Source organism: Hipposideros armiger, unplaced genomic scaffold (assembly GCF_001890085.2).
Source record: "Hipposideros armiger isolate ML-2016 unplaced genomic scaffold, ASM189008v1 scaffold_599, whole genome shotgun sequence".
NCBI lineage: Eukaryota > Metazoa > Chordata > Mammalia > Chiroptera > Hipposideridae > Hipposideros > Hipposideros armiger.
The window spans coordinates 496,908-515,042 of record NW_017731949.1 but is presented as its reverse complement, the minus strand read 5'-3'; the positions used below and the strand labels follow the sequence as shown (position 1 = coordinate 515,042).

Genomic DNA, 18,135 nt, shown 5'->3' with positions numbered 1-18,135 from the left:
GGTTCAATATTCGCAAATCAATTAACGTAATACATCACATTAACAAAATGAAATTCAAAGACAAAAGAGCCAAAAAATGAAAAATTCATTAGAAGAGTTGGAAGATAAAATTGATGATTGGAAAGCAAAGAGACAAAGAAATCGAAATTATGAGAAAAAAAGAGACAAATAGAGGACGAATTCAGGAATGAATAAAAGGAGTTCCAGAAAGGATATCATCCAACTTCTGAGTAGTTCAAGTTCCAGAAATAAGAGAGGAAATTAAGAGGATAAATGTAAACACTCTTGCCCAACTTGCTCTGTGGGGCCACCGAGCTGTGTCCCTCACTACCTAGCCTGTCGACATTTCTGTTCATTTTTTGAACCCAGCTGTTGAAACTTCCCAGTCATTTTATTAACTAGATGACTTATATTTCTAGTAAAATATAAATCCAAAATTTATTCAAGAAAAAATTAAATAGTTCTACCACCACTAAAAATAATAATGACAGTAATTGTGATGATGACAATAATATAAGTGAGTAGTTCAAATTTTCCCTCAGAGAAAGCTCCAGTCACAGATGGTTTTACAGATAAACTCTATCAAACGTTAAAAAAAACACACAATTATTCCAAAATTGCACAATCTTTTTCAAAGAATATAAAAGGTAAAATGTCCCTATTCAGTTTATAAGGCTGGCATAATCTCAACACTAAAACTTTGGAAACTAGTTTGTATTATCCACGAATGTTGATTGCATAACTTATGAGCCAGCAATTCTGCTCCTGGACATGTAAGTCCTCTAGGAGACGTGGACAAAGTGTTCATATCAGCAAAAGTAGAAACTAGAAAAATGTCTGTCAACAGAAGAAAGGATAACTAAATTGGGATATATTTATATAATGGAATACTATGCAATTCTGAAGATGAATGGACCATTTTCTACACACATCAGCATGAGTGAATTTTAAAAGCATAATATTGATCAATAAGAAGCAGATTGCAGAAGACCTATGAATCGATTTACATTAAGTTCAAAACAAGCAGTACAGCCAACATATTGTTTAGGGACACATGCATATTCAATAGAGTTTTGTTTTTTTAAAGTAAGAAAATTATTAACACTGTGTTCATAATAGTGCTTATATCTGTGAGAGTGAGGGAGGGAAAACCAAAAGGCATGACATATGTGCCTGTATGGCATGCTTGAAGGACACTGGTGATGGTCCATTTCTTAAGCTGGGTGATCAGGTAAACAGTACTCATTTTATTTTCTTTTTGTAACCACATCTACACATTATATACACTCTTATTCAACACATCTCTCTCTCTCTCTCTCTCTCTCTCTCTCTCTCTCTCTCTCTCTCTCTCTTACACACACACACACATACACAAGAGTCATGCCATACTGCAATGAACCTAAGATATTCAGAGCCTGCATCAGAAATTACATGGTTGAAAAGTTGCACAGGAAAAAAGCAATGAATCCAAAGGAACATAAAAATAATTAAAAGCTGCTGTTTTCGGGCTGGCCAAGGGGCGCATTGGTTAAGAGTTGGCTTGGGATGCCAGCTCTGAGCAGCAGGGCCCCAGTTCAGATCCCACATGCGGGCCAGTAATGCTGCACCCTCTACAGCTAAGATGGTGAACAACAGCTCAACCTGGAGCTGGGCTGCCCGTGAGTTGCCGGTGAGGGCATAGGCTGCAGTGGGGCTGGCCAGAGCTGGCGTGAGCTTTCATGAGCTGCCATGAGCCACCGTGAGCGGCCATCCAGTGGCCAGCAAGCGACTGCCTCACCTGGGAACAGTGCAATGATAATACCAGTGAAATGGGCCAGTGAAATGACTGGCCCTCCACAACAAGACTGAAGAACAAAAAGGACAGCAACTTGTCTGTTCCCCTTTCTGATTCTCCAACGCTGTTCCCCTCCCCAAATTCCCCAATAAAATCTTAAAAAAAAAAAAAGCTGCTGTTTTCATTTAAGGCAAGATGAAAGAGAATAAACTGAGAGTGCAGCTGGACTAATTTAGACTGGAGTAATTTGGACATTAGGAAGAAGGCTTTCCTTGCTGAAATGGCATAAGGCACCATCATATATTGCCAAGGAAGTGTGTGATGACAGTCAAAAATAGGGCAAGGCAGTTACTTTTCTTGGGTTGGTCTGAGGCAGAGATAACCAAGTGATCTGAATGCAAAGGCCAACTCTGTGCCATTACCTGTAGCTTCCAAAAAAGCTGTCTTGACAGTATGTCTTTATTGTGACAAGATCTCCATGCTATATCAAACAAACAAAGCAAAGATGAGAACAGGATTTATGGTTGTGCGAAGTAGGATCTCACCTGTGCTGACATGGGCAAAAAATAAACATACAGGTGTAAATTCTGATGGAGACAGCTAGTGGGCCACTAAAACATATTCTCCCCTTCTTTTTGGGCATGTTGACTAGATGACACTCCCGGCCTTTTCTGCTCTGGGTTATGTCCCAGGACTGGGCCCACAAGACACGTACATGCTCATGACCCGTAGAGCATAGGCCCACAAGACAAGACATAAGGAACTTACACAAAGCCACTTGCCAATCAGGAAAATCTGGATTGTCATTGGATCTCTCTGTCACTACAGCCAACCTTCACCATTCTAGCAACATCCTTATCAACATATAGCCATGGATTTTTTTTTTACCTTTTCTGGAAGACATCTCAAGGCATTTTAAACACTGGTGACCTTTACAAAGAAGGGTAGGATAGAGGGCAGGGGTGGGTAGAGGTCTTTATTTCTTTTTCTATGCCCTTCTGTGCTACCTAAGTCTTCCAATTTCATGCCTGCAATATTTTTTCTTTAACAGAATTATCTGGACAAAGAGATGAAGGCTTTTTTTGCTGTTTTCTTCTTTATACCACTTTGAATTAAAACTATGTACATAAACATCATTAGCCACCAGGGAAATGCAAATTAAAAACACAATGAGATATCACTATACAACTGTCAGAATGGCTAAAATTAAAAAAAAAAAATGTTGGGCTGACCGAGTGGAGCATTGGTTAAGAGCTGGCTTGGGATGCCAGAGGGCCCCGGTTCGGATCCCACATATGAGGGCCAGTGACACTGCCCTCTACAGCTAAGATGCTGAACAACAGCTCAACCTGGAACTGGGCTGCTGTGAGTCACCAGTGACGGCGTAGGCTGCAGCCCCTGTGGCAGTGGGTTGCCATGGGCTACCATGTGTAGCCAGCAGCCAGCGTGAGCGGCCAGCAGCCGCAGTGAGCGGCCGTCCAGAAGCCGGCGACTGATCTGCCTCGCCCGGGAAGAGCGCAATGATGGTGCCAACTTGGGCCAGTGAAGCAACATCCTCCACAACTAGACTGAAGAACAAAAGGACAGCAACTTGTCTGTTCCCCTTCCCCCAATTCCCCAGCGCTGTTCCCATCCCCCAATTCCCCAATAAAAATCTTTAAAAAAAAAAAAAAGAAAGAAAAAGAATGACAACAAATAAGTGACTAGAGTGCGAGCTCTAAGCAACAGCAGTTCAAGTCCCGGCCCAAGTTGAGCTGCCGCTGAGCTGCTAACAGGTGGCAGGATGGCTCAGCTAAAAAAAAATAAAAATTAAAAATAAATTTAAAAAAAAAATGGGTGACTCATCCATTGCTGGTTGGAATGGCACATCCATTTTGGGAAATAATTTGGCAGTTTCTGAAAAAACTAAACATGCAACTACCATACCACCCAGCAATTGCACTCAGAAAAGCAGACTTATGTTCACTTATATACTTATATGCAAATGTTTATAGCAGCTCTATTTGTATTGCCATAAAGTGGGAATAACTTAGATGTCCTTCCATGGATGAAGGGTTAGACAAACCGTGGAACATCCACACCATGAACTGTACTCAGCACTGAGAAGGAACAAACAATTGACACAAACTGGATGAATCTGCAGAGAATTACACTAAGTGAAAAATGAATTAATGCAAAGAGGTTACAAAGCGTATGATTCCATTTACATAACATGCTTGAAATGACCAAATTGTAGAAATGGGGACCAGATTAGTGGTTGCCAGGTTCTAAGAAGAGAGAGGGGATAGCAGGGCTTGGGAGTGTTTGTAAAAGGGCAACACCAGAGATCCTTGTGGTGACGAAATTGTTCTGTATCTTGACTGTCTCCATGTCAGTTACCTGACTGTGATATTGGACATCAGCTTTGAAAGATGTTACCATTGGGAGGAATTAGGTAAAAGGTACACAGGAACTCTATTATTGCTTACAACTACACACGAATCTACAATTATCTCAAAATAAAAGGTTCAATATTTTTTAAAGTAAAAAGAGAACAAGATAAATACATGAATATTAGATGACAGTGCTTTTTAAAAGAGAGCAAGAGTTGTATATGGAGTGGGTGGGTGCTGCATGGGGTTTGGCAGGGGCCGAGGTGAGCTGGGAGACCAGCAGGGCTGGCTCTGCTTGGGGCCAGCTGGGAAGCTTTTTGTACAGGCCGGAGTAGTTGCACGTGCTCCCTCAGGGATCCTGTAACGGGCACAGCTGACCAGGAACCCTGGGTGGCCGGAAGCCTGGGACACAGTAAATTTGATGTCTCTACCTGACCTAAGCCCATTTGGTTGTTCGTAATTATTTGGATTTTCTTGTAGCCTCCTGTAATTAGAAGTAGATGAGGTCCCCTTCCCTTTACACACCAGCCAGCAGATGGTGTGTTACAAAATGCAAGCAAGCCTCAGACCAAATCTTATCACGCAGAAACATTTATCAGGAAGCTGGCATCAAAACAGTCACAAACCAAAAAATAATAATTAATTAATTAATTAATAAAATTTGGAAAAAAAAAAGTCAGAAGCCTGTTATGGCTCAGCTATCTGTCCCTTAGGCACTCTGAGAGCCTCACATGAAGACTTGTCCCAAAAGGATGTGATACTGCCCTGGGGCAGGATGCGGTCAACCTTCTGGCTGAGTCAGGTGACAGAATCCTCCATTAAGTGGCAGGACACAGGACCACACCAGGTCAAGGCCAAGAATACTAGTCTACTGTGCTCACAGATATTATATCTTTTTTTGTACAAGGGCAAAAGTGCCTGTACAATACATACTTCTAGCCAATCCACATATCTTGGACTGCACGTCCTCAGGAAAATCATTCATAACATCTCTTGGCTAAGGAACAAAATCCCTCTAATGAAAGTTCAGTTAGCTAAAGCACAGATGTTGATGAACTTCAATTTAGCATATTTGAAAATTAGCTAAAAACTGAATTTAGCCAAGGTCCTGACAGAAACAGCACACTCAAATTGGGTACCTTAAAGAGAATTTAATAAAAGGGTGGTTTATAAAGTATCTGTAGGGTGTAGAGAAACCACGATAACCTGGGGATAATAATAGCAGGGCTGTTTTCCCTTGCGGACCTGAAAGGCTTGAGGAATGAACAGTTACCAGAACTGGAGAAAGAGAGCTGTGTGGAGAGGGCCGCCCAGCAGAGCTGCAACCTCCAGCAGAAGGACACAGCCAGGCCCTCATGACCCACAGAGAGACAGCAGAAAAGAACCCGAACTCACTCTCCTCTCTCCTTCTCACCTGTTTGTTGCTCGCGTCTCCCACTGACCAAACCCAGCTGAAACCAGGGGCCACCTGAGCTCATTGGTGCAAGTCTGCTTTCCGGGACACAGAGCATGGTGAAGAGGACAGAGAATGGGTCCGGAGGAGCAAGTAGAGAAACCCAACACACACTAATGTCTGGGAGTTAACTTCAACTGTTAACTAACTGCTGCAGAAATGCAGGCAAAAACTTGCTGATCTTAAATATAAATTTACCATACGACCCAGTGATTCCACTCCTAGGTGATCTACCCAAGAGAAATACAAACATATGTTCACATAAAAACTTGCATATAAATGTTCACAGCAGCATTATTATATTGCCCAAAAAATGGGAACAACCCAAATGTTTATCAACTGGTAAATAAAGAAATTGTGGTGTGTCCGTACAATGGAATACTATTCTGCAATAAAAATGAAGGAACCACGGGTATATGCGACAACATGGATGAACCTCAAAAACATGATGCCAAGTGAAAGAAGTCAGGCACAAAGGACTACATATTGTGTGGTGACATTTGTATGAAATGTCCAGAAAGGATTAGTGACAGCCTAAGGCTAGGAATGGGAAGGAAGTATAGCAGTGACCAGGTGTAAGGGATCTTATCAGGGCCTTACTGGAGTGATGGGACTGTTCTAAAGCTGGATGGTGATGGTGGTGAACAACTTGGTTAATTTACAAAAATCATTGAATTATACACTTAAGACAGGTGAATTTTCTGCTATGTAACTTACATCTCAAGAAACTGTTTAAAATATAAAAATTAACTGATCCACATGCATGTCATATCATCTATGTTGAAGATTTTTGAAGTAAGTTACATTCACTCTAACAGGTGATCTTCAGTCATAAAGTGTCGGACATATAAAAAAGATAGTTAGGGGTGATACTCTACATCTGTTGTTACCTTAAAATAGTTGATTTCCTACTATACTTAAACATAACATACAAAAAAGTTTATTCACTGCCAGTTTGGCTGGAACACTGCTATAACTTAAAAAGAAAATAAGTCACAGAAAATCTCTCTAAAACTCTCATGCTGATTTAACGGATCCTAGATAAAGCTCTGTTCTGGCCAGACTGAGCAAAGAAGGGGAAAGCAGGAAGCAGATTCCCTAATAGAAACACATCATCAGCTGCGCCTGTCTCATTATTTCTGCTGAAAAAACAAGCACCACAGAAAAACTAACCAAGAAGAGTGAACCTTAAGGTAAACTATGCACTCTGGGTGATGATGGCATGTCAGTGTAAATTCATCGATTATAACAACCGTCTCACTCTGGTGCGGGATGTCCAAGAGTAGAGCATCCGAGCGTGTGGGGTGGGGGTGGGGGTAAAGGTGGAACAGGTGGTATGGAAAATCTCTGTACCTTCTACTCAGTTTTGCAGTCAACCTAAAACTTCTTTAAAAATAATAAAGTCTATTTACAAACTTAAAAATAAATACAAAATAAAAAGATCAAAAAATAAAACCAAGGACTGTCCCATTTCAAGGGGAACTCTACCAATGATATCCTGGAGTCTTCTCTCTTTTACTCTCCATGGAAAATCCCTGCTCCCACCTCTAGCCCTCATCTTTGAGTCTTGGGATCCATCAAAGGATGGCTAAAGAAGTAAGCACCTTTGTCTCACAATTCACTTCATCAGTCTCCTGAAGGGGAGATTGTCCATTAAATGAGAAACAATTTGCATTTTCAGCACAAAGGATGCTCTCTCCTTGTTGAGCTTACAGCCTCTCCTGAATTGTGCCATTTTTCTCAAGAGCCATAGACATTTTAAAGTTTCCATGTGAAGTAGTCTGGACCAGGAAGGGGGGGTGCAGAGAACACTGGATTGCCTGGGCTGGCATTGTTCTCTTTGTCCACTTGAACAGAGCTCAATCTCATTTCCAGAATGTCCAGGCTGACAGGCTCCATATGCACGTTTTGCTGCCCCCCTTTTCAAGGAGTTAAGCCACAGAAGTACTCCCTTTCCTAGAATTCACTGCAGGGCACCGTCCTAAAGGAGAATGGCTGCTGCTGAGATGAATGGACACTTTTTCTTCTACTGCAAGTTAAGGCCTGGGTCAAGGAAGGTGCTTGTCACTACTAATCTATAACAGGTGGTGGGAACGCCAGGGAAGACAGAGCTTCCTCTGTGTGATAGTGAATAAAAGAAAGGGCTTAAATTTAGGTGCTAAAGAAGGAAAAGTTGTGTGAAAGACAGGGTGAAGCAGTGGCTTCAGAGGTACAGTCGAGCAGGCCCACTCATGTTCTTTCTCCCAGGCCCACCCCTCTTCACATTTTTTTCCCCACCTGCTTCCAGTATGCTTGAAATTCCTTTAGCAGAAGGTGAAGCGTCTCTTGCCACTCTAAATATAAATACAGATTAAGTTAAAATGCAATATAGAATAGGCTTCTGGAAAGATGGGGTAAAAGTACTCTTCCCCTCTCATACCATGAAATGCAACTGCAAAATGCAACGTGGAGATAATACATTAAAAAAAATCAGAAGGCTCTAAAAGATGGAGAGAAGAAGATCAGCCAAACACCTCTTATATCCATACTTACTGCTAGAGATGCTGTCAATTCAGAAACACCAACAGGTACAGACATAAAAAGTGCCAACAAATGCCTGCTCTCTCTAACCAAAGTTCCAGAAAAGTGGCAGCCTAGCAAGGCAGAAAACTTTAGATAATAACTGCTTTATTCCAGGCAAACAATTAAAAAAAAAAAAACCCACCTATGGTCCCACCCCCAGCCCTGCCCACAAGGGCTGAGTGAGGAGCCAAGACTATCATCTTGGTGATGCTGCTGTAACAAGGGCCCCAACTCACTTCCAAGTTGGCATCAGAGAAGGCTGAGTAGGTTCCCCCCAGAGGAGCGAGGGACCCCAGCCCCACACCGGCCTCCCCAGCTCTGAGTACCGGTGCCACGAAGAGGAGCCCCCACAACAACTGGCTATGGAAAACTGGGGATTCCGACCATCTCGGTGGGATGGAAGGCTGTGAGAAACCCAGATATTCTCTTAAATGACCTGTGCACAGACTCTCTCACTCACAGGCACTCACCTTGGGCTCCGGCAGAAGGACAGTAACTCAGGGGGAGTCAAAACATATGCGGGGCAAACTAAGGCATGTGGCTTTGGAGTCAGGGTTGGAGAACAGTTGCCATTTTTCTTGTGTGGGGTCCCTCTCCCATGCAGCCAGCAGTTGGGCACACCATCTCCCCTGTGTTGAGCCCTCTCCCACAGGCCAAATCTGAATCTAATTGGGCTGGTGAGCAACACTACTCCACCCTGCTGACTCACTGAGACCCCACTCCACCCAACTCACCCAATACCAGGGGCACTTTCTCGGTGAGCAACCAGCCCTGTCTACATTGCACTTTCTTGAAAAACTATTGGAGTCCATGGGCCCCAGGTGGGTAGTGACAGGCCTCAGTGTGCTGAGATTTTTGCTGAGTAGCTCCAGGCTCAGCACTGGCACCAAACCAGAGCCTACATTAACCTGTTAACTACAACTCATCCCACTCTAGTGACTCCTTGAGACCCTGCTTCACCCAACTCGCATACTGCATGAGGCTTTATCAGTGGCTGAACCTGAACCTTAAAGGAGCTGGTGGGTGGCAGCAGACCTCAGGGTGTCCTGGCATTTTGCAGAGCTACCCCAGGCCTGGTACTGTTGGTTGTCATCCTCGCTTCACAGCATGGCCCCTCCCACACGCTTCCAGGATTAGCACAGGCAGCGAACAACTATGGATCACTTTGTAGCTCCGACCAGGTAGTCCCAGCCAATCACAGGTAGTGGGTGACCTGGGCCTGCACCAGAGTTCCTCGCAAGAGGTCCCAGAAGCAACATACTTGGAGGTTGGCTTCAGACCACAGCAGAACACTGCCCAACTAGCCCCACAAGCAGTACACCCAAAGGATGTTCTCATCAGGCACCAGAGCCCACTGGGGTGAATCCCACTCAGGGGACTAAGCCCCCCATACAGCAGCCTGTAAGCTGTGATCATGGTCATACCCCACAGCAAATCAGCCTGAGGGTCAATCCCACCAACTGACATGCCAATAGCAATCAAGGGTCAACTATAACAGGAGGGTACACACAACTTAGACAAAGGACACTCCTGGAACAGCTGGAACAGGTGACCAGGGAAACTGTGCCAGAGCCCCACAGGGCACTTACTGCATAAGTCCACCCAGCCAAGGCTGGGAGACATAACAGATCTACCTAATACAGAGAAACAGCCAAAATGAGGAAACAAAGAAATACAGCCCAAATGAAAGAACAGGAAAAAACTCCAGAAAAAGAATCAAACGAAATGCAGACAAGCAACCTACTAGAGACAGATTTCAAAACAGTGGTTATAGGGCCAGCTGAGTGGCTCATTGGTTAAGAGTTGGCTTGGGAGCGCAGGCTCTGAGCAGCAGGACCGCCAGTTCAGATCCCACATAGGCCAGTGACACTGCGCCCTCTACAGCTAAGATGGTGAACAACAGCTCGAACTGGAGTTGGGCTGCTGTGTGTGAGTCGCCAGTGATGGCGCAGGCTGCAGTGGGGCTGCAGTAGGTTGCTGTAAGCTACCATGAGTGGCCAGCAGCCAGAGTAAGCGGTTGGCAGCTAGCGTGAGCTGGCATGAGCTGCTGTGAGCAGCCATCCAATGGCTGGCAACCGATCTGCCTCACCTGGGAAGAATGCAATGATCACAATACCAACATAAGCCAGTGAAGTGAGTCCTCCACAAAAGAAATAAGAAAAGGGCGGACAGTTAGCTCAGTTGATTAGAGCACAGTACTCATAACACCAAGGTTGCTGGTTTGATCCCCACATGGGCCACTGAGATGCGCCCTCCACAACTAGATTGAAACTAGATTGAAATAACTGCTTGACTTGGAGCTAATGGATCCTAGAAACACACACTGTTCCCCCAATAAAAAAATTATATAAAAAAGAAAGAAAGAAATAGGAGAGCTGAATTGATAAGAAAACATGCAATGTGACATATAGATGATGTATTACAGGATTGTACACCTGAAACCTATGTAACTTTACTAACTATTGTCACCCCAATAAACTTTAATTAAAAAAAACTTTACATATGCTGCCTACAAAAGAATCACTTCAGATTGAAAGACACATGCAGACTAAAAGTAAAAGGATGGAAAAAGGTATATCATGAAAATGGAAATGAAAAAAAAAAAAAAAGCTGGGGCAGCAATACTTATGCCAGACCAAATAAACTTTAAAACAAAAGCTATAATAATAGACAAAAAAGACTTAGTAATTCCATCTCAGGATATTCATCTGAAGAAACCCAAACACTACTTTGAAGGCACATGTGCATCCATGTTCATTGTAGCACTGTTTACAATGGCCAAGATGTAAAGGCAGCCTGGGTGTCCATCGATAGATGAATGGATAAAGAGGAGGTGGTACATATATACAATGGAATATTGCTCAACCATGGAAGGGAATGGGTTCTTGCCATCTATGGTGGCATGGATGGACCTGGAGGAAACTGTGTTGAGTGGAGTGTGAGACAGAGAAAGACAGATACAATGTGATTTCACTTATATGGAATCTAAAGAACAAAATAAACAAACAAAACAAAATCAGGCTCATAGATACAGAGAACATATTGATGGTTGCCAGATGGGAGGAGGGTTGGAGGTGAGTGAAAAAGGAGAAGGGATTAAGAAGTACAAATTGGTTGTTACACAGTAATCATAGGGATGTAGGATATAACATAAGAAATAGTCAATAATATTGTGATAACTATTTGTGGTGTCATATTGGTACTAGATTTATTGGAGTGATAGATGGGATGGGGTTGGGGAACAGGGAGGAAAAGGTAAAGGAATTAAGAAGTATAATACAAACTAGCAGTTACAAAATAGTCATGGAGATGTAAAGTAAAGCATAGGGAATATAGTCGATAATATGGTAATAATTATTTATAGTGCCAGGTAACTACTAGACTAGTCAGAGGGATCATTTCTTAAATTATACAAATGTCTGACCACTATGCCATACACCTGAAATTAATATAAAATAATATTGAATGTCAACTGTAACTGAAAATTTTTTAAAAGGAGGGGAAGGTGAAGGATAATAAGAGGTCCAAATTTTCAGGTATGAAACAAATAAGTCATGGGGATGTAATGTACAGCATGGGGAATACAGTCAATAATATTGTGGTAGCGTGGTATGGGGGCAGATACTTGCTGGACTTATCATGGTGATCACTTCTTCAGGTATATAAATGTTGAATAACTATGGTGTGCACATGAAACATATAATATTCTATATTAGCTGTAGTTTAATAAAAGTCTTAAAAAAACAGACACCAACACTGAGATGACACAGATGTTAGAATTATCTGACTAGGATTTTGAAGAAGCCATCATAAAAATGCTGCAATGACAAACACAATTAAAACAAATAAGTAATGGAAAGTTTCAGCAAAGAAATAGTATATATAAAAAAGAACGAAATGGAAATTTTTAGAAACTGAAAAGTACCATAAGCAAAATTAAAAACTGGATTGGTGGGCTCAATAGCAGAATGGAGGGGACCAAGGAAAGAATCAATGAACTTAAAGATAAAGTGACAGAAATTACTAAATATAAACAACAGAGAAAAAATTGGGGCGGCCAGTTAGCTCAGTTGGTTAGAGCGCAGTGCTCATGACACCAAGGTTGCCGGTTCAATCCCCATATGGGCCACTGAGCTGTGTCCTCCACAACTAGATGGAAACAACTATTTGACTTGGAACTGATGGATCCTGGAAAAACAGACTGCTCCCAAATAAAAAAATAGAAAATACAATAAAAAGAAAGCAATATATGGTAAAGGAAACACAGTTTAAAAATCCAATAATAAGAGTAGCAGACCTTGGAGGGCTTACTTGGTGCAAAGCATTTTGCCTGCCTCATCCTATACAAAAGCCCAGATGGGACTGGCATCACCTCCAGTTTATTGATGTGGGAATTCTGCAGTGAGCATGGGAGACACAGTTTGAACACATAGATGTCTAATCGATTCCCAGGCTCAGGCTCTTAATCCTTCCAGTCCATAGCATCCCAGACTCCACACTGCTTTCCTTGGATCAGCAGTTACCAGGGAGACGAGAGTGGGCTCTCTGGAAGAGAGGAAAGCCTGCATGAAGGGGCCCAGAAAATTGTCTAACACAGCCTTAGAAAAGAACAAAAGGAAACAAAGGAAGATTCTACAAGGAGAAGAGCAAAGCAAAAATTAGTCTAGAACAGAAACAGAATTTAGAACTTGAAGGCTCTTGGGAGGTATCTTTTGTGCTGCTAAACACTGGAAGCTCAGAAAGGATGTGTAACTTGTCCAAAATCTCCAGACAGTGTCAGACTGAGGACTGGAACCCACATCCTGACCCTCAGGCCATTGCTTTTAAAAACAGTAAAGAAGCCAATGGCTAAGAAGAGTTTCAACATGGGTCTCCTTTAAGTAGAAAGAAAAATATCAAGGGTACTACAAGTAGGTCAGGTCAGCATGAATTTGAGAAAAGGATCTGGAAAATCATAAAGAACAAACCTGAATTTCTTGGCAATCCAGAGAACTAAGAGGTAAGGCCATGAATCTTTTGAATGAGGGATCAGACCCTTTCCTGATCTAAGGTAGAAAATAGTTATATAAAAGGTGATATAGTTTTAATGCAGATAGCTAGAAAAGCTTTCCTTCTGATTTTTGAGTATGAAAGACACAAGGCTTTGGAAAGTGGTTGCTAGGTGGTCTCCCCAACCTCAGCACTCAGCTACGATCACTCATCTGCTTAGTGTTGGACACCACTAGTCATCAGAAAGTTCTATATATGAATCAAGATAAGAGCAAAGACTCTTAGTTCAAAACACCAGTTGAAGTCAAATGTCAATACCAAAGAAATTATCATCAGAGGATGGAGGATGCAGACCCAAAAGACCTGCACTCGGAGCTTTTTTAACTGGCATGGTAAATGTCCCAGAAGTTTCTGTCAAGTGCCTCCCATACACCTTGCCTTGTCTGTTTAACACAAGATGGATTGGCATCTATCATGATGCAGGCCTTTGGGGACAAGAAAACACATGGGTATAGCACCAGTGTTAAATGTAGTTTCTGTAACTGAAGTACATTTCATTATATTTTTTTAACAGCCATCCTCATAATTTCCAGGATTCATTCTGTTTCTTTTGTATTTTAAATGGTTTTAGAGGTCAGTATAATAGACACTAGTAAGAAATAAAATACATAAGAATTCCAGGAAACAATACTTCATTAATGAAAATGTGGAATTTGTAATAATAATAATAATAATAATAATAATAATAATAACAGCATATAAAACTACATAAGCTATAATGTATTTTTAAAAGTATAACTACCCATCTATTATCTATCTTCTATCTATCTATCTATACCTGTCTATCTGTCTACAAAGAAACAAGAAGCCTGGAAAGAAATACTGAAATAACTGAAAGACACTAATCCTATTCCAGTGACTCTCAGCCCTATCAGATCATGTCTTTATATAGTATTTTATAATGCCCATTAATATTCTTGAAGTTAAAGTCATAAATAATATCTCCTGCCTACACAAATAAATTTTAAATCAATATATATCCTAGCTATAATGTAAAGTATAAATAAAAGAAAGGTAGTTTATAATTTTTTAAAATTGTGTTTAAGTATATAAATGCTTATGGTACAGTTACACTAGAATAGAACAATGCCCCATACATTTTTAAAACAACTCCAAGAGGGAGATACTCCCACTTGAATATCATTGCATATTTTTTAAAAGGCATTCAGACCTGAAACTAATAATAAAAAATAAAAAAGGTATTCAGGGAGTGAAATTATGACTTTCAAATTTCCTTTTTTTACAGAAAATATTTTCCTTCATCAATGAATGTCTATTACGTTTACAATCACAAAATTGGTACTTGGGTTGGGTGTCACATGGCGATAACGTGTTCAATACAAGGGGAGGAGAAAGTCTGGGTGAACACAACTTACCTCGAATGAATAAGCTTTCCCAATCCCATCTCCTGCTCCAGTGATCACTGCAAAAAGCAGAAAAGGGTTTAAGGGATAGAATTAATCTTTAAAGTCCTCTTTCTCCCTGGCTACGTTTTCTTGCAGACCTACTCTCTAAGACACTTAATATTCCAAAGCAGCACCCTCCTGCTCCCGAGTCCCACCCTGCTCAACTGTGAAGTTTCCAGCCCTCGACTTCCTCACTGAATGTTCAAAATGAAGCTTTTTTTTTTTTTGGAATGGCTGGTGAGGCCGTGGAAAACACACTCCAGAATGAAACAAAGAACTTCAGCCAGGGAACATTTCATTCAGACCCCAAAAGGGTTTGCACATTTCTAAGCCTTAATTCATGAAGGGCAAGCAGTGTACCCTGTTATCTCTCTAACCACACACTCTTCTGTCACTGTAAGGATATTTCAAGTTTCCTGCGAAAAGTCAAGTTCGCTCCCACACAGGACAGCAGCAATCAAAGCCTGGAAGATAGGGAATTTAACAAAGAGGACAATACAGAAAGACAAAAAGAGAATGAAATAAAATGAAAGGACCTGAAGAATTTGTGCTCAAAGGACCTATTGTTTCATATAGAACAATTCGATCGGCCTTCTAGTCCTTTTACATCCAACATTTCACGCATATTTAATGACTGAGCTCTAGGATAGACCTCATTCAGTGAATGTCACAATTTCAAAATGCACTACAATTCAGTAAATACGTATCTGCAATTTACCTTTGCACCAATAATTAAAAGGTCTGCTTTCCAAGCATGTGAACAAAAGGCATGTATACATTTAGCTTACTTGAGAGTGAGAGCAGGCCCAGTTGTACAAGCTTTGAGCAGCACACTGGCAGAATCAACCTGATTTGAATAACTGCTAATCATTTTATCTGTTAAGTTGAGTACTTGTAAGTGAACCCATGCCTATTTCCCATTCCTCTTGGTGGAGGTACTATGTTCAGGGTCATCTTCTGCCTCACCTTCCCCTCTATTACAGGGACTGTCAAAATCACCAATACAAGGCCTGTGCTATGGTTAACATAACAACATCAGTCAAAAGCTGATATCTATTGAGTGCTTCCTTTCTGCCATGTGCTGTTTCAAGTGTTTTAGATGCATCATCTCATTTCATATTCAAAACAAGCCCTTAATGCAGGGACTATCATTATTCTTAGTTTATAGATGAGGAAGCCAAGGGAGAGAAAGTTTCACTTCATCAAGGTCACACTGCTAAACATGATGATGACAGGATTTGAACCCAGGCTGTCTGACTTTGGGGCCCAAGTCTATAAAGATATACCAATGACATCATTAGGAAATCCACACAGAGCTGTGAAGAGTTTAAAATTTTAGTCTCTAATAATTCAATTTTCTTCTTGCCCCCCAGCCTTGAAATATATTAGCTACCCAAAATTTATCTGTGCCCAAAGACATTTTACTCTTGCTGATGATAGCTCTATTCAATACTGACCCAATATTGAATAATCATTTTTAACAATGCAAATGCCCATGTACTTGTTTATCTGAAATCAAATTTAACTGAATATCCTGCATTTTATCTGGCAGCCCTATAAGATTGTTTACAATCTCTTTTATTTAACCTGGAATAGTATTTCTAAAGCCGCTTATATTCTTTTTTTTTTTTTTTTTAAGTCATTGGATTTCTCGGTGCCCAACATGGAAATGTGATCTCAGCACTTCAATCAAGGAGATGATAAAACCATAGCCTCATGCCTTTTACCTTAAACCCAGTCACAGGGCTAAAATCCCAGATGGCAGTTCTAGGAGATAAATCAGTCGAGAGGCAGCGATTAACCTACTTGGAACACAATCCCGATTCAGATTCCATCTATCTTAAAAACATGTCTCCAAAAAGATCTTTGTTGCCTTGATTTCATAATACCCTCACTTTCCAAAGGGCTCAGAGAAATTTTTTTAAGTCAAGTGAATTAAAATTATTTGGATGTCAGAATTTTGAAACAGCCTTTAACAAAACAGACATCCTCTGGGCTTTTGAAAATCTGGAGAAGAGGATGCAGACGTTTTTGCAGCATTTACTATAAGAATCATGAGAAATGCCAAAAGGAAGAAAGCCCCGCCAACGAGAAGGAGCAGGTAGGCACATGGGTGGTAGTCCAGTCACATTGCTCCCTTAGCTATCTCCTCAGGCCTCACAATTGTTTTTCAGACAATTCTAATTTCACTCATGCTTTCCAGCACCCCCAAATTAAAATCACCCAAAGGAATTACATCTTTGCTCTCGAAGGGGAAAGATGTAATGTATCTTTTGAGACATAAATAATAATAAGCAGGAACAACAAAAACCAAATTATGGAACACTTTCTTTACCTGCCCACTGTCCCATTGACTTCAAGAAAGACCTTGGCAAAACTTTCCAGAAGTGCAGGAAAACACATTTGGAGAATCTCACACACTTTACCAGGTAGACCAGGCACACCAGCAGCCCTACAAAAATGAAGAGCTGCTCCACAACCTCTCCCATGATGGCACCGCAGCAGATTCTGTTTCCGAGCTGGACCAGGCCCTCCGCAGGTCTCCTAGGTCACAGCTATTCTGGGAGGCGTGTCAGTCACCTCCTAGAGTCACGGGGTGCATTCCACCGGTGGAAACCTTTAGATTAGAATAACATTACACAATCCTCTGATTCACAGGCTTTGGAATAAAGTATTCTTTCTAATATCTTCACAGCACTGTTGGGCTTTTGTGACCGTGGGAGAGCTGGTAAAGGAGTAAAAGGCGGACATGAAGAAAGATAAAGCCTGGACAAAATTAAAATGGCAGCCCAAGGCTCCCTCCCTTATTCTTATTTGGAAGCATAAAAGGATGTTCAAAGGGTACAAAATCTTGTAAGTCATTTATTCAGCAAATATTTGCTGACTGCCAGCCTACCAGATGGCACCGCTGTTGAAGGCATTGGGAGTATACAATAGTAAACAAGACAGGGCCACTGCCCGGGGGTAGCTGAGACTCTAGGAGGGAAGACAGATGATATATAAATAGCTAAGATAATGGTAGATATCAGTGCCATGCAAAATGCTACTGAGTGTCCTGTTAGGGTAACTAGTGAGCAAATATGTTACAGAAGGTGTTCAGGAAGGAATTCTGTGAAAACATGGCACTTTGAGCTGAACTCTGAATAAAAAGTAAGAGCCAGCATGGAAAGATGAGGTTCCCCCTTCAGGCTAAGGAGCAGCTAGTACAGATGCCCTGATACAAGAATTATTCGTGTAATTGAGGAATAAATGACACAGTAGAGGGACCAGTCTGTCGAGAACAAGGGAAGGAAGAATAAAGTATGATGGAGGTGTGGGGAGCAGCCCGATCCTCTTAATGCAGAGTTTGGGCTTTAGTCTATGAGCAACAGGAAGCCACTCCCTGAAGAGGCCCAGCCAATGAAGTCAAATAATCTGAATTACACTTTTAGAAGGTCACTCTGGATGCTGAAAAAGATGACCTTTTGTGGGTGGGGATGGAGGGTGGGCGTGATAACTGAAGCAGGGAAAGTGAGACTA

The 18,135-nt window shown here is 41.5% G+C and overlaps 1 protein-coding gene across 1 annotated transcript in view; it reads right to left on the bottom strand.

The window, feature by feature from the left end:
• Positions 1-17,253, bottom strand: part of HSD17B3 (hydroxysteroid 17-beta dehydrogenase 3) — a 54,337-nt gene extending 37,084 nt beyond the window's left edge. Inside the window, exons 1-3 of the mRNA XM_019624670.1 lie at positions 16,952-17,253; positions 14,587-14,633; positions 13,584-13,635 (exon numbers count right to left, since the gene is read on the bottom strand). Of these exons, the coding sequence (XP_019480215.1) occupies positions 13,584-13,635; positions 14,587-14,633; positions 16,952-17,105 (253 nt within the window). The 5' untranslated portion in view covers positions 17,106-17,253. The remainder of the gene's footprint in view (positions 1-13,583; positions 13,636-14,586; positions 14,634-16,951) is intronic.
• Between the last annotated feature and the right edge of the window lie 882 nt (positions 17,254-18,135).